The sequence below is a fragment of the Hippocampus zosterae genome, chromosome 3 (genome assembly GCF_025434085.1).
Source record: "Hippocampus zosterae strain Florida chromosome 3, ASM2543408v3, whole genome shotgun sequence".
Lineage (NCBI taxonomy): Eukaryota > Metazoa > Chordata > Actinopteri > Syngnathiformes > Syngnathidae > Hippocampus > Hippocampus zosterae.
The window spans coordinates 10,968,694-10,985,743 of NC_067453.1; the positions used below are offsets into that span (position 1 = coordinate 10,968,694).

Genomic DNA, 17,050 nt, shown 5'->3' on the forward strand with positions numbered 1-17,050 from the left:
TGATTCTCAGCTTAAACAAAAAAAAATGGTCACAAAAAAAATTAGTACTAAGGAAAAATAGAAAATTTGAGTTGAAGCTGTTTGGACAACAGAATTTCAGAGGAAAATTTGTGGCGAAATCTGCAGACCTGTCTTGTATTTCTTGAGGCAACCGCTTCATCTCTGTATTAAAGCAGACAAAAGCTTCCCCTAATCACGTTGTCTCCTGTACTGTATATGGGTCTAAACTGCTCCTGCAATCAACCAAATCACTGGAAAAATTATTCGCACACACGCCGACTCACTTTCTCAGTGTATAAGCAATTTTGCGATTCAAAATCATTCCAAAGTGCAAGTTTTATTATTTTTCAATTAGGTACCCAAATACGTTAAATTGATGGAATGTCATTTGAGCAAACATTACACGTATCACGTCAATGAATATACAATCAAGAAATATGTCAAATGCAATGATTGCCTGTGCTGCAAAAAATGTCTTGCATTTTGCAAGAGAGATTCTGTGTATTGTTTTCTATGTTAATCTGTTATTCATAAATCAGATGTATACAGTTCAGAAAGGCACATATACTGTTAAAAAATGTGGCAAAAGGACCGTAAAAATGAGCTGTATGCAATTATGGCACACAATACTTTGCTACTGTGCATACTGAGGTGTTAAGAACAAAGCCACCAGGTAAGGCTATGGACAATCATGATGACAAGGGATTTGTGTAAAAGACAGGTTGGACTTATTTGGAGTTTCTCAAAGCTACTTGGCAGAAGAAAAAAATAATAATTTTGGGCTCATCGAATAGAACACAATCAAAGAGCTATGAACTGTTAACATTATTATTACTAATATTATCGACTGGCAAACAGTGCAGGGTGTGCCCTGCCTCTGATGCAAAGTCATCTGGGATAAGCTCCACCTAACCCATGACCCTACTGAGGTTAAGTTGTACATGAAATGGATAGACAGAAAAGACACGTTGCAAAGTCAGTAAGTCTTAAAGAGTGCACAGTCTTTTGCTAAAAACACACAAATGTTGACATACATATCGAGCAAATCTTTCCATTCCTCCCAGGAAAATTTGTCAAGTTTGCAGTCTTGAGACCTAAGCCAAATGTTGCTCACAGTGCACTCTGATATTGTTCTATATTCACTTTCATTCTTTGTTCGCTTGCGGCTGAAATCACAACAGGGTCACTTTGATCCCGGCTCTGCAGGGGTGGGTCCATCAGAAGATCCTCCGGCTTTAGAGGCGTCTTCTGTTGAGGGGAAAAAAGATGACAAAACCATCAAGACTGATTCATTTTCCCAGAAGACGTTTTTCACAGGCAATTGAGGTTTTTGAATTTAAAACTCATCAGTGAACCTTTATCCTTCTTTTCTTGAGTCTCCTCATCTGCTGTCTTGTCCGCTCTGAAGAAAATACGGGCGCTGCTTAAGGAGAAGTGAAGTAGCTCAAACTCCTGCAGGAGGAGATCAAATAGAATGTAAATACTCCGTGCCCGCCAAAGTGGCCATTTAAGAAGTAGAAAAACCTGAGGGAGGGAGGCAAGGTTACATGAAGTCTGTACCTGAAGGTAGAGATCCAATCTTTTCTGGGTCAAGTTCATTGTTTGCAGCAACTTTTGATCCTGACTGGCAGAGTGGAGGTGCTGCTCCTTCACCACAGCATTCATCTCCTTCTTGTACTTATCTCTGACCGATTGGAACCAGTGCAGGGAGTCGAACTCCAAGTATTGGTCCAGCAGCTTCAGAATGTATGCCACACCTGAACAAAAAGTGAGAAAGTGTGCGTTTATTTAAGATTTTGTGCTATACCATGCTGTATGTGTCGTCCCGCACGTCCCTTCCCGCCCCTTCCCGCCCCTTCCCGCCCCTTCCCGCCCCTTCCCGCCCCTTCCCGCCCCTTCCCGCCCCTCCCCTCAATGTAGGTCACTTACCCATAGCAAATCCATCATCTGTAAAAGCAGCTCCGGTCTTGTTCTTCTTGTTCAGCTTCTCTTTGCAACTGATGGAATGTTCCACAAAGTTCACAGTCTAAAGGACAAATTGATTTGGTGGTGTAAAATGGGCCAATCCACTGAAACTGTCATCACACAAATGACCTATTTGTGGTGTCACACTCTGTTGAAGTTTGAGCTTCTTCAGGGCCATTGGCGTTTACCAGTGGAAATGAGTCACGTTACTGACAATGACTTGGTACTCACCAGTGGGGGCACAATCATGTAGAAGTTCCTCAGGTGCATGTTCTTTGCACGTCGAAACTCGGGCGCAAACACTTCCACCAGCATCTTGAAGTATTCTGTCCCCTCGGCAGAATTGCTTGTCAAATCTCCTAATACGGAATCCAACACGCTGCATGCAACGAGCAAAGTTCATGAGGTAAAGTTCACTTTTACATTTAATTTGTTCTGTGCCCCATATTGGACACTGAAAGCGGAATCACATGAATTCACATGAAATCCACAATGTCAGCATGATGGACCAATACGTTACCCTGCAGCTCTCTGAGTTTCCTCTGACAGTCCTTCCTCCTTTACGAGCTCCTCAAAATTGACAATATCCTCCAAATCTGGGACAAACCTTCAAAGACCCACACACAGCACAATAGAAATATACCATGACTCATATGCATTGATAAATTTGACATTCTTTCATTCATCTTCCGAACCGCTTGATCCTCACTAGGGTCGCGGGGGGTGTCAGAGCCTATCCCAGCTGTCTCCGGGCAGTAGGCGGGGGGAACCCTGAATCGGTTGCCAGCCACTCGCAGGGCACACAGAGACGAACAACCATCCACGCTCACACTCACACCTAGGGACAATTTAGAGTGTTCAATCAGCCTGCCACGCATGTTATTGGAATGTGGGAGGAAACTGGAGTACCCGGAGAAAACCCACGCAGGCCCGGGGAGAACATGCAAACTCCACACAGGGAGGCCGGAGCTGGAATCGAACCCGGTACCTCTGCACTGTGAAGCCGACGTGCTAACCACTGGACTACCGGGCCACCTTAAATGTGACATTTCATTTTGAATTTGACTAAACTGGTGGTAAGACAACCACACGGCCAAGTCGTTCTTCACATTTAGAATGTTTGTTGTCATTGCACAGTTTACCGAATGGCACTACTACAGCAGTGGAGTCCTCCTGAGCGGATCATACGGACGTAACCCATGGCATTACCTGGAAGACAAATGTCAAGTCCACATTAGTTACTTAATCAATACGGAATGTAACATATTTCAATAACTGAAACAATCTCTATCCTTGTAATGATTTTGAGATTTAATGTCAAGCCAAACAACAGCTGTTTTTTTGGGGGGGGGGGAGGGGGGGCAGGGGTTATTTATGGATCGGACTTATACCAAAATGCTTTGGGAAGCATTGCAACAATGATATCTGAAACGACAAATCACCCAAGCTGGAATATTAAGAAATCAATCCAGTCAAACAAACAGGAAGTACTTCTTACGTCAGGGCACATTGTTCGAAAAAAAAAAACAAAAAACCTAACAAATGAATTTCACTCTCCCCACCAAAAACATTTACATTAAAAAACACAAACTCAATGAATATCAATTTTTTATACAGTATGTTCTTCTGATAGCATTCACTGAATGCTACATTTGGTTTTGGTCCCTCCTTGGTTGCAAAACAAATTTGTTACATTCTCTAGAAGTTGCACTGTCCATAAATTTTTTGCTGTTGCCGTACAGAAATGAATACTTGGCGTCACCTCGGCAGGTGCCACTCTAACATCATTTATGCAACGAAGCCTGTTCCTTTTCTTTGTTTTTATGTCTAACATTCTCAGAAAGGACAGCTTGTCAAGATAGGGAGAGAAGCGAGCGTTGTTGATCTGACGAGTTGTCATGAATCAGTGCGTACGTCCTGACCGCCACTGAACCCTTGAGACTGACTCACCAATCCATCTGGGTTCGATCGAACCGAGGTTAAGAAAAATTGATTTAGACTCTTTGATTCACTGAACATGCATGTTTTCGAAATGGGGGCGAAAACCAGAGTACTCAGAGACATGTCCACACAGGAACACCGGAACAAAAATTTCAACCTCAGAAATGTCATGCTTTAAAAATAAAACAGAAAAACAAAAAACAAAAAACAACAACACAGCATGCAAATAAGATGTATGTGTGTGTGTATACATTTTACCAATCTGACTGATGAGCTGTCTGAACTGGTCCAGGTAACTCTGCCCATCGGGAGTGATGCCCAGTTTCCTGATGCCACGGTTAAACTTTTCTGCACGCTCAAAAGGATACTACAACAAAGTCATCGGTGAATTTGAAGCAAAATATTTCCATCCTCAGAAATGTCTGCTTTTCTTTCATTTCTTTGTCCTACCTTTTGGTCAGACTCATCCTTTGTTTCTCTGAAGAAGCGAATGTCCTTGATGAGCCTGGATTTGATGTGTTCGTCATACATGAACTGACTGAAGATGTAAAACTTCTTGCGCAGGAACTGGTAGGTGAAGTTCACCTAAAGGAGAGAGAAATTCCTTCCGCAAGTTAGTACTACTACTACTACTACTACTACTAATAATAATATATTTTATTTGAAAACGCTTTTCATCATACTCAAAGACACTTAACAAGAGCTTAAAACACAGGATAAAAATGTGCACTTAAAACAAGCATACATAGTTCACAAAAGCATATTTAGATGAAAAAATAAAATGCAAAAATGGGTAAAAGAGAAGGTGTTAAAATCATTGCGGAACAGATACGTTTTGAGAGCTGATTTGAAGGATTGGAGGTGAGTACAGTTGCGGATGTGTTGTGGTAGAGCGTTCCAGAGGGTGGGGGCGGCGACGGAGAAGGCTCGGTCCCCCCAGGTTTTGAGCTTGGTCACGGGGATGGCGCGGAGGTTTGTGTTTGAGGAGCGGAGATTGCGGGAAGGAGTGTATTGGTAAAGAAAGTCGGAAAGGTAGTAGGGGGCCTGATTGTGAAGGGCTTTATAGGTGAGGAGGAGGAGTTGAAATTGAATATGCTGAGGAATGGAGAGCCATTGGAGGTTTTTAAGGACGGGGGTGATGTGATCACGAGTGCGTGTATCGGTGAGCAGGCGGGCGGCGGCATTCTGGATGTACTGTAGTTTATTGAGGAGTTTGGAGGTTGTACCGTAGAGAATGAATGCTATTGCAGTAGTCAAGGCGGGAGGTGATGAAGGCGTGGATGAGGGTTTGAGCAGTGTTGAAAGAAAGTGAAGGGCGGAGAAGAGAAATGTTTTTGAGGTGGAAGAAAGCCGTTTTGGTGATTTGGGTGATGTGTTAGTCAAAAGAGAGGTTATTATCTAACAATGATAAACTCAAAGCACAAGGTTCCTATTCACTCACCGTGGTGTTCATAATGCCAGTGCCGTGGGTACGGATAGAGTTGGCGATGTGTCGGATATTGATGGTGTTTAAGTGCTTGTTGTTGCTTGCCTTCTCAATAAAGATCTATGAGACAATAACGGTTACTTCATAAATACTTCACAGCGTGGCAGCAGGAGCATTGGCAGGGCCGTTAAAAGAATAATAAACAATTAAATAAATAAATGAATACAATTCTAACCTGGTTGTTGAGGTTATATAGGTAGCGAGAGACAAAAACATGGATGTTCCTCATGATCTCCAACACATCCAAGCCCTTGTTGAAAATATCAGCGTTAGAAGAGTGTTTTTGCACTTACAAAATAGATTTTAAGTTCATGATAACCTTTCATGCAAGGTTAAGAAAGGTGACATCAGACATCACTTTGATGTGAGACAAGGTAAGATGTCTGTGTTTTTTTTTTTTGGTGGTGGTGGTGGGGAGGGGGGGTGTAACAAATATGTACGAATTTGACATTGTATTTGGTCCAGTATTTTTATTTAATTGTGAAGTGGACAAAAATTTGACCAACGGGTAGGTAGCCTCTCAAGTAGATGATCTGGGCCCATTGAAGTGCTCTTACGCAAGGGTCTTATGTCACCTAAATACCTCTGCACAATTACTTTCTGTATGTGGCAGCAAGTCCAGATACACAGATACACAGAGAAGAGGAAAATATTTAGTTACTGGAGACTAACGGAGCATCAGGGAAAACTGATTCACACCTCATAGGACGGATTGCAGTTGAGAACACCAAGATTCTCCTCACAGGCCATTTGCCCATACCTGAGCGGGCACACGCACGGCCACTCTGCCTCGATCCCCTTGGAACCTTAGGAACAGTTGATGACCCAGAATTCTGTCTAGAATGATTGGCTTGATGTATGCTGTATTAGACTGTTTGTGAGGGATTAAATACTTCTCTGTGTCACTCACGCAATCGACGTCAGTGACAGATTCATTCCTTCACGGCTTCATTCTTTATTCCAGTCATTGCATTGATTTCCCCGCTCCTGATGTTTTAATATGAGTGACCGTCAAAAGTTACAATCCCGAAGCTCATGATGCCACATATTGTTAACCGTCTTGTGCTCCAGCCTTAAAACACCACAAGGCCATCAGGTGCTGTCCTATCACTGATGCTACATCAGATGGTGGGATATTGGTCGGATGGCTTAATCCAACCTCCAATTTTGTTAGCGGCGTTCACTGTCCAGTTAATGTCAAAAAATAAATTAATAAAATTAAGTCAGCCACCTCACGTTTGTTCTTTGTTTGAATTTGAACCAATTTGTAAATAGGGGTGTGTGTTTTATGATTGCACAATTACCTCTTTTGACAGTTTGTTAATTCACAACTGCATTTCTATGAACGCTTGACGCTGAGCATTGCCAAAATGACGTGTTACAAACCAACAGACCTGCTCCAGTGTTTGGCTCGGCAGGTGTGCTTCTGTCATTTTCAGTCCGTAACGCTGTATAGCAAGGTTTCTCATCTCGCTGTAGGTGGCCCAGTCATGAAGAGCCACAGTGGTCAGGTTGTAGAATGTTTTATCCAGATAATGGGTCACGTAGGCTGGAAGCACATTTGCATTGGTTATGTACAACAGTGATGTGCTCTGAGAGCCATTTTGCACATGAAATAATTACCGTATTTGTACAGTTTATACTGTCACGTTTTGGATGGCTATTTTTGAAAAAATAAAAATAAAAAAAAAACACAATACACATTTGGTTTGTCTTCCATTAGTGCCACCTCTCACACAACTGTCAGCTGGTTTAGGTTTCAGCTCATCCACAAGCCTAATGAAGACACTCTCGAAAACAGACAGATGAGTACTTCCACTGCAAAAATATCTGTCCCAGGGCAAGACCGGTTGAGAACACCAGACTTTGTCGATTGTAAATTGGATTAGAGCTCTTAAGAGCAGGAATTTTTAGGCACCTTTGATATGAATGAACCGGTTGAAGAATCTGATGGGTTTGAGGTAGAAGAAGTGGGCCAGGTCCTTCATGCCAACTTTGAACGGGTTCCTGTCATCCAGCTTCAGGTGCGTGTGAACGGAGAGCCGCAAGTCCTTCTCTATCTCTTTACACAATGTATCCAGCAAGTGCTTGAATTCAACACAAACGCAAAGCAAACGGTGTAACTGCGGTTCCGTCTATGTCAACGCAAACTAACTTCATCCCTCTCTTTCTACTGCAGTCCACTTTGACTCACCTCATTGAAAACATCCATGATCTCCTTGTCGTAGCTCTCCAGTAGCTGGTCATAGGACTCCAAGTGCTTGGTTTGCATCATGGAGGGCACGCAGTCCCTCAGGGCACTAAACATGTACTGTATGAATCAATCATGACAAAAGAAAAGGGCACAATTAAACGCATGAAGACACTGAAATGCGGTACCTGTCATCACACGGTACAAATAAATCTCTAACTAATGAACAGTATTCAGCCTCACTCATTCAAATACATAGATTATTCACTGATAAGGCTTTGGATATATCGCAGAGTGTTTTTAAAATCTAAATGTGGTTGCAAGAAAAATCATCAGCAAATTGTACAAAAAGAGTATTAGGTGGGACTACAGTATTTGAATGGAAACAGTAAACAACATTGAAATTCTTCAAGGATACAATGAAAACATTTGGGTTTCAGATCAAAAGATGAATATCAGACAGTATTCAGAATTGTGGCTCTTATTTCACAGTATTCACATCTAGATGTGTTCAACAACTCAGAACAGAGCACCTTTTTTTTTTAAACATGCAATTTTCAAGTGAGTAAATTATTGGAACATGTGACTGATCGGTGTTTCTGGTTAATGAGGTGCTGCATTTTAGATTGATAGCTTAAATATCAGATAGTGCTTATTTTTTGGCTTTGGGTTTCATCTGTGAACAATTAATTTGCTATTCAACAATCATGAAGACCGGAGAGCCATTCATGGGAGAAAAGCAAACCATTTTGAAGCTGACATAAGAGGGTAAATCGATCAAAGCTATTGATAAGGCAACACCTGAGTAATTGGAAACACACATCTGGGTGCGCTCAAACAAAAGGTGCGCTGTCCTGTAAAGGTAAATATTATGAAATAAGAATTGGAATTCTGAACCTTTGTCTCAGATTCATATTTTAATCTGAAACCCAAATGTCTTCACTATACAACAAAAAAAGGGACTTGACTTTGCCGTTTCAATGCTTATAAAGGGGACTGGCTATCCATGCATTCCATTTGATGTGAAAATGGTCAATGCCAACACGGCCGCCACGGTGATATATTTTAGCCTGCTCTAGTCTACTTTAAGTCTATTTATCTATGATTTCGGCAATGCAATATCTGCCTGTTGATGGCACCACAGCGCCGTTTACTGGCCCTGTGGCAAATTCCGGGATTAACAGACTTAAAACACTCACTATTTTCTGTCTGTTAAATCCGGAGTTCGCTGGCTCCAGGTCCGTGAAATCAAGGTTCCATCGTATATGAAACTGACATGATATGTGTGATGCGTGAACAGACCACGGATCTTACGTGTATTCGTGCTGCATCCACAGCATTTTCATAAACATCATCCAAGTAGATAGGAAACACTGCTCGATGCCAGTAAAGGAAGCTGCAGTCACACTGAAGTTTGACCCTTTAGAAGTAAAGTAAAACAGATGTATACGTCTGTCGCATCCAAGTTGTTCAATTTCATCCTCATTTTACCCCACCTTTCACTCAGCTCACTTATCAGGTCCAGCTTCTTCAACACAAGCTGTAGTGGAAGCAACTCCTCATCTCTGAAGGTTTTCTACGGTCATATAAAATATGCACGTTATTTACGTAACCTACCGAATTGATTTTAAATATTTGGCACATTGTTATTCGTTATGCCAACCCCAATTGTGTATTATTCACAATAATATATATAACGTAGCGGAATGACTTGCATGAAATTTCAGATCGCAAGTTCTCTTTGTATCTTTTGACCGGTTTTGTTTTTTGTGCTTTGTGCATTATGTGAAAGTGTAGCAGACAGAGTATCACGTGGGTTAATTGCTTTACAAAGAATGTGTTTTCTGTTGATCTCATGGCCTAACAACACCTGCTGGGGTGTAAAAATCACATGATAGATAAAATAGCTAGAAAGTATAAGTCTTCTTTTCGATGTGACCACCGGTCCGGACGTGGCTGCATCTATTGAGGTGTGACTGTTTTCACTGACTTTGTGATCTTGATTCACCTGGTGTGTTTAGGTAACAAGGGGTATCTGACATTTCAAACTTCTTCTTCACAAGACAGCTGTAGATAATATGCATCTGTTACCTGATCTGTTCACAAACAGGATAAACTGCAAATATTTTCGACAAACTAAAATATTTTTCAGTGTTGTCTGGATTGGATTATTTTTGTTATTTTCCCCCTGTAAAAGTGATCTCTTTGCATTTCATTCACTGCGCCTTCATCTAATTCTGTATTGCATATTGTTCAAATAATCTGTGTGAACCAGATCTTGGAAACGTCCGGTCCAGGGTCCACATGAAGTCAAAATAAAACACAATGCAAAGCTGTGCTTTAATTTCATGTACCCCTGTGTGGACGTTGGTAAAAGCGACGTAGTGAGCAAATTTCCAAATGTTCAAAAGGATCCAAATCTCTGCCTTCGGGTAAATTCATACTTTACATTGAATGTACAGTCTTTCTTTGAGTACCCCGACCCAAAGGGTGCACACTTACCAGCTGAGTACCAACACAGAGAGCCAAAGACACCACAAGACGTCTCTCTTTTGTGCTGGGTCCACTCAGAACATTTTCGGCGAGCACCAAGGAGGAGAGCACATCCAGACGCTGTTCACTGTACTTCTTGTCAGATATCACTCTTTTCTGGGAATAAACAAACCGTGTAAGAATAACACAGCAGAGACCTTCTTAACCCCAAAACCACCTTATTGATTACATTATGCTTACTTATCTGATGAGAGCCACAGAAAAACTGTAGTCTACAACCACAATGCAGTAATGAACATACCCAAACAACTGACTGGAGGAAAGATACAGGGCGGTTTTCAAAAGCGCTGAAATGTCATGCAATATACTATAGCTTGTTTGTTACCTTGGCAACATAGATGGCGTTGAGGGCCTGTGACTGCAGCTGCTGAGTGATGTGAGAGACAGAATCTGCTACGACCATGGACCGTCTGTGAAATGTGTGCTCCACTGCCTTGGGAGACAGTGACATGACACAACATCGGTACGTCTGCCAAGTCCTGACAGCCTCAATTTAATGGACAGGTTTACGCACTTTCAACAATTCCACCAGTCGACACAGCGCTTTGACCGATGTCTTGGTCATGGGCCGCTGCATGGACATGTACATGTTCATGGTGGTCTTGATAATGGTACTGATGCTGTATGCAAACAGGACACCCTACGTGCGTGGAGGGGGGGTGCGCACAAGGTAAGCTTTCAAATGAGAAAATAATAATAATTGTACAGGTCAATAAAGTCATCTAGATTTTTAAAAAGCTACTATGTATCGTACAACATACAATTCTGCAGTTTTTCCAAATGAAGCACGGCTCTGCATTATAGCTCTAATTCACATTATTCAATGACATAATGATGGAGAAAAGACAAGCAATTTTTTTTTATCATGTTTGAGAGTTCATTTTGTTACATGCTTGATTGACCTCGAACGTGTGGGTCCATACAGCTTGTACATAATGGAGCTCAGAGAATCAGGGGTCAATTTGAGGTGAATTGATCCACAGGCGCCTGTTAACTGACAACCTGGAAAGGAAGATTTAACTTCGGACAATAGGGAGTATTTGGTATGCTCCATTCTGAGAAGAGGTCACAGCCGGTTACAGATGTATCAGTTCATGAAAAGGCCACTCATTAAAATGTCTACGTTTCTGTTGGTTTATGGATGTTGGTGCTTGTACCAAGGGAATGCCTTGGCCTTCCGGGGTCCACTGTGGGGTGACCCATTGGGGCCGTCCAGGGGCATGGTATATAAATGAAGAAGGAAGTGTTTTTCTGATATATCATTTGTAATTTGCATGCACGATCAATAAAAAGCCGGCAGAGGCTGCAGAGGTCAGGTGTTAGTTGGAGAAGCGAACACATAGTGGCTTCATAGAAAACTGCGCCTGCTGCGGGCAGTGTAAGACAATCTGTTCCTGCGTCGAGCCTCTGTTCAACGGTCTGAGCGACACATAAACATGACATGATAATGTGCTGAATAGTAGAAAAGATTCTGCAATGAGTGTCTTACCTGAACAAATACATTACACCTGCTGTTAAGGTCTTCCGCCATCTTGTCACTCTTTTGCTCCTTGCACAGAATGGACTCCATCTTCATCATCCATGACGTTACAAACACATAGTATGACTGAACATCCCTGAAGACAACCCGATGTTATTAAAGCTCGAATTTTCATTGGCCTTTAAAAAAAAAAGAAAGAAAAAAAAGAAACAAATTACTTAGACAGTGTCTGGGCTTTTTGCTGAAGGAAGGTGTCTCGTTGTGCTCGGATCGCTTGAGCACTTTTCTTGTCTATCAGTTTGGCTGCAGCAGGAGCCTTGCTAAGGAGGAATGTGTCGGGAAACCAGATGATGTTAGCAGTCAGAGTAACAGCTGGAACCTGAAGAAAACATAACAAGCACATTTTTCAGCAAGATGTGTCAAGGGAAACAGCAGTGACCATTATACCAGTACTCATTAGAATACCTTTTTACAAACATCGAGGAGTGCTTTGTAGAGCTTTTTGTCTACACTTCGAAAGATGTAAAAGTGAAGCACAAAAAGAGCACAGACTCCAGCATATTTATCTCTCTGATCAATTTCTGACGGTTCCCCTGTCAAGCACAGACATAAACCGCTCAAATTAAAGTGAGAACAGCCTATGAAAAACAATTATCACAAGGAATAAACCTGACCAATCTTAGATTCCACATTGGAGAATATGGTCCGTATATTGAAGGCAAACTCCTCAGCAAAAGTGGTGTTTTTAGTGATGGTTACACCTTTCCCAGGATCGTCAAATCTCTGGTCCACACACCCCTGTTGCATTGTACATGACAAGACAGGTCTGAGTTATTGATCATGCTCAGATGCCATCAGCAACACAATGTGAATTCTGTGGTTGAATCGCTTCTGGCTCTTTCTGTGTGTCGTTTGCATGACTTGTGCTTGTGTGATTTCTCTCCAGGCCAGTCCCGCAGGATCATTGCATGAGTGCGAATGTGAAAGATCGTGTGTGTGTGTGTGTGTGTGTGTGTGTGTATGAGTGAGTGGGTGAGTGAGCCCATTATTGAGCAATCAGTCCATCCAAGGTGTAGCGTGTCTTGCTTGGAGTCAGCTGGCATAGGTTCCAACATCCCCGTGATGCTGAATGTGATGATGACCACGAGAGGCATATGTGCACGATTTGATATTAAATTGTGAAAATATGCCAAATATTTTAATTAAATCATGGCCTTGCTTGTTACATTGGAACCTAAAATGGGTGCCCCGGCGCATTACAAGTTTGCTTGGATCCCAGAGGGGATGATTATTTGATATTTAAAATGAAAGGGTATGGCTTGTAAGTCACCTGCAGTATCATGCCATCTAGCAACTGCCCCTCGAGTCTAAGCAAGAGCTTCTCAAATGGTTTCAGTTTCTCTTCGGCAATTGAAAATTTCCCAGGATTGTGGTGCACAGACTTCAATAGCCTGTAAACAAAGCATGCAAGTAGCAGAACATGTATTACGGATTATTGTAGGTTTGACAATAATAAATAATCCTGTAGATGACGCAGACACAACATTAGGATCCAATTATTGCAACAAATGTGTAAAACATGAATTAAGAATGAAACACTCACTTTATTCTGCAGACTAAAATACTGCGGCTCACCTCTTATACATCTTCCAGTGATCTTTGAGCGTGCCATGATTTTCAATGATTTCATCTAGTGTAAGTAGAACCACCAACAAATCACCAAGATGTTCATACACTATCTGCAAGGGGAAAAGCAACATGACGCAACATGCATCCATAAGTACCACAGCTGATACGTGAAGGCTTACCTGGAAATGGACACTTGATGAATCAATAATTCTTGTCGCAGCCCTGAAGTATAAAAAAAAAGACTCTTAACCGTTTGCTGGTAAAATAGTCAAGGTTTATGAAAGACCTGCACAGTGGAGAGATAAGTATTTTCTTGCTCAAATATGAACTGAATCAATTGGTTTTACAGTTAACTTCCCATGTGCTATAGGAAATTGGACGGCATGCATTGATAAACATTTTAATCTGTTATTAAATTCTTTCTCTTCAAGTGTTTGGCCTCTGGCTATGGGTCTTACTTATTGCTGTTATAGAGGGCCCCCAGCTGGTGAACAATGTTGACCACCACTTCATAACATCTTGACACGAAACAGGACAGCTCCTGATAGATAATGAGATTGTCTTTTTTCTTTTTGCACTGCAAATATTTTTATTTATTGATGTATTACTTGAATTCCTGTCATTTGGTACCTGTAAGAATGAGATGAATCGGCCCATCTGAATTTGGGACTCGCCTTCGACAACGCTAAGGTCAGACACTGTTGAAAGGGCATACATGGCTCTGACTAATCGATACTGAAACAATAAGCAATACTACAGTGGAAATGACTGAAAATCTAAAACAGAGAACTGTCACATTACCTCCCTCTCCATAGTACAATAAACCATTGTAGAACTTGTTTTCTGCCTGTGAGAGATTATGACCATAATCATAATTCTAGTTTTAGCATGTACTATACACTACATAGACACTACAATAAAACAACTACCAGTCTCTGGGAATACTGCGGCAGCCACAGATTAAATGCAGATTAAAATGGTGCGGTTACATGCTCTACCTCATACTTGAGATTCTTCACTTCACTACAAAGAGCAGCATATACTGTGATAACTTTGTTCAGAACCTGCAAGTCATCAAAAAAAAATCAGGATTGCCCTTTTACAATCAAAGACATAAATCATTGAAAATAAACCTGAAATGTTTTTCTTGGTTTTACCTTATTGTCTGTTTTAATCAACTCCAACAGGGAGGACTGTTCATGTGGGAGGAGCTGAAAGATAAAGTTTTGGTGAAATTAAACATTTTTTCACAGTCATTAAACATTTTGCTCAACCACAAACTCAGGTATTGGTATCGACAAGGTCAAATTTTGTTCAGTTAAATCATCAATTCATTTATTTCTCTGTTACGCTTGTCCTGAGATAAGCCGGCAAGACAGGAAGTCTAGAACTTTTAAGGACAAGCCAAGACAAAATAAAACAAACTAACCTACCTCACCCTCCCAAACAGATGAAGTTATCATCTGCCCCCCCCCCACTCAAACTTCAAGCACACATAGAGAGACTTTGTCGTCTCGCAATCCCCACCACAGGACCTATCGCTGGACTTTGCATTGTTTCCAAGCAACTCAACTCTAAATTTCACCAACAAGAAAAAAAAATAACTCCAGAGCTACAGACTTCGTATACAGTAGCTTGTCAACTTTTGATTAATGACATCATTATTACTTATGATTTTGACTTCTTACTCCCCAGTGAAACATGGCTGCCAGATTGTTGTAAAACTATTCTGAATGAAGTCGCAAAGACAAGATATGTAATGTTAAAATTGAAATTTTCAAAACAATGTTGTCTTCTACTCTGATCAAAACCGTGTGTCCCCTAGCGGGTACTCCACAAATTATTAAAAATATCCATTCCGTGTCTTTTATGCTTTTTTAATTCACTTTTAAATGATCGTGCGGGCCTGATCAAACCTCTCTGGGGGCCGGTTGCAGCCCGCAGGCCGCATGTTTGACACCACTGCACTACACCATCAGCAACATGTATTATTATCATCATTATTATTGTTATTATTATCATTATTATTATTATTCCCCGCGTTAGGTTTAGTCAACCTACAACATTTAAGAAACAACAAACAAGACAAGAGAACGGAAAGATTGTACACAGTTACTCCTTAATTGACGAATCATAAACTCGTCTGCTGCACTACTGCGGGATCGCTGGCCTATGAGTGTGTGTGTTTCGTAGTTGTTGTCCGAAAAACGCACATTATTTGGAACTGTGCGTCCTGCAGGTAAATTGTGCATTTAGGGGACGCAGAGGTAACGAGATGGCTGGATATCTGATTTCAGTCTGAGAGTGTTGGTGAAGTCAGAACACAACATAACACAATGGACTACTCAGAAAAGTCATAAATTCATTCTTTGGGCTCCACATTCCTCAATTGGCATCTCCATTCCTTAATGGGTTATCCAGTCCAAACTAGCTGGCCCCTATTCAACATCATTCTTCATGGGCTTTCTCAGTGAAACCTTGCAAGGCAATCTTGCTGTATAAATGCTTTGTCGTAATATAAGAGTGAATACGGGATAACTTTATGTACATTTATTCTAACAAGCCACACTATTTTACTACGAGCTAACTAGCTACCTAGGTATCTATCAGTCCATCCATCCATCCAATCACACCTAAGGGCAATTAATTTTGAATGTTCCATTAACCTGCCATGCATGTTTTTGGAATGTGGGAGGAGTACCCGGAGAAAAACCATGCAGGCATGGGGAGAATATACAAACTCCACACAGGAAGGCCGAAGCCGGAATCGAACCCTGCACATGTGCACTGTGAGGCAGACATGCTAACCAGTCAACTATGTGCCGCCCTCGTGAGTACAGACTGTTGGAATAGGAGTGGGATTTCAGTACTTTCTGACCTATTTTAGCTGCTGCTCTGACTGTCAGGAAGCTTCACATTGCTAATCTTTCTTAATATGTAGTATAATTTGCTTTAGTTCACTCATATTGGCTTCTGACTTTTTGTGTCACTTTGTGGCCTGCTTAATGTTCTAAACAGATTCACAGTAATTGTAGTTTCCTTACTTTGAGGGCAATGGGGTCCAGAGTGAAGTCCCAAACATCTCCGATTGAGTCATCAAGAGCCTCCTCAATGCCTCTCAGCTGAGTTGTGTACTCCTCCAGAAACTTGGCGTAGTTCTTGAGTTGAACATCTGTGTGTATTTCTGTTGGAAATTATCTTTCATAATTAGCTTCACTCGGCTGAAGTACGAGACTAAACGTTAGTCGTTTAATGAATGCCAGCGTCGGATTACAATGTTCCAAACAGATCTTCTGATGGATCTCAATAAATGATGCGGGTGTACCTTATGTTATGACCGATGAGTGCATGATAATACGGAAGTACTTTCTATCCTCAGGCATTCAACAATCTGCTTGTCACCTCCGGTCAAACGCAATGAACTGAGCGTTAGCTTATAGTCGCTTATTGGTGACTATTAATAATACGCAAAGCTAACAGTCAATCAAAGCAATACGGGCTTCAGTTTGATGAACGGTTCGAACAAAACCGGATACCATAACAAAGAAACGGAGCATTTTGGGCGAAATAACTTGCGAGCTGCTGTAGGTTGATGCAGTTACTTTAAAAGCATTCGAGCGGATTACAGTAACTCACTCTGTGAACCATCGTCAAAACGGTCAAATTCCCAGTCAGGTGCAATAGTTTCCACTGCCATTTCGCAGGAAAATACAGACTCCAAATACTGTTTTTAAAATGCAGAGCTCCGGGAGCCCATGATGGGTCTTACGATTGCGTAAAAGGCGCAAGCGTTCTTGGGAAGTGT

The 17,050-nt window shown here is 41.5% G+C and overlaps 1 protein-coding gene across 1 annotated transcript; it reads right to left on the reverse strand.

Annotated features, from left to right (window-relative positions):
• Positions 1-318: 318 nt before the first annotated feature.
• washc4 (WASH complex subunit 4) lies at positions 319-17,050 on the reverse strand. Its single transcript, XM_052062299.1, has 33 exons — positions 16,882-17,050; positions 16,290-16,429; positions 14,403-14,456; positions 14,244-14,309; positions 14,047-14,092; positions 13,876-13,943; positions 13,704-13,786; positions 13,425-13,467; positions 13,252-13,355; positions 12,947-13,067; positions 12,291-12,414; positions 12,082-12,209; positions 11,835-11,995; positions 11,626-11,752; positions 10,651-10,776; positions 10,462-10,569; positions 10,086-10,232; positions 9,080-9,159; positions 8,898-9,003; positions 7,587-7,703; positions 7,311-7,479; positions 6,787-6,941; positions 5,568-5,642; positions 5,348-5,452; positions 4,357-4,491; positions 4,165-4,273; positions 3,108-3,174; positions 2,486-2,572; positions 2,197-2,344; positions 1,930-2,026; positions 1,561-1,757; positions 1,356-1,452; positions 319-1,248 (listed from the first exon to the last, which is right to left on the reverse strand). Exons 1-33 carry the CDS (start codon positions 16,940-16,942, stop codon positions 1,184-1,186), a joined length of 3,516 nt encoding a protein of 1,171 aa, XP_051918259.1. The 5' UTR covers positions 16,943-17,050; the 3' UTR covers positions 319-1,183.

Coding starts and splice junctions, on each gene's coding strand:
- washc4 (XM_052062299.1), bottom strand. CDS start 16,942: ATGGCAGTGGAAACTATTGCACCTGACTGGGAATTTGACCGTTTTGAC. Junction 10,570..10,650: donor GACTGGTGGAATTGTTGAAA/GTGCGTAAACCT, acceptor CTGTCTCCCAAG/GCAGTGGAGCACACATTTCA. Junction 7,704..8,897: donor TGGATGCAGCACGAATACAC/GTAAGATCCGTG, acceptor TGATTCATACAG/TACATGTTTAGTGCCCTGAG.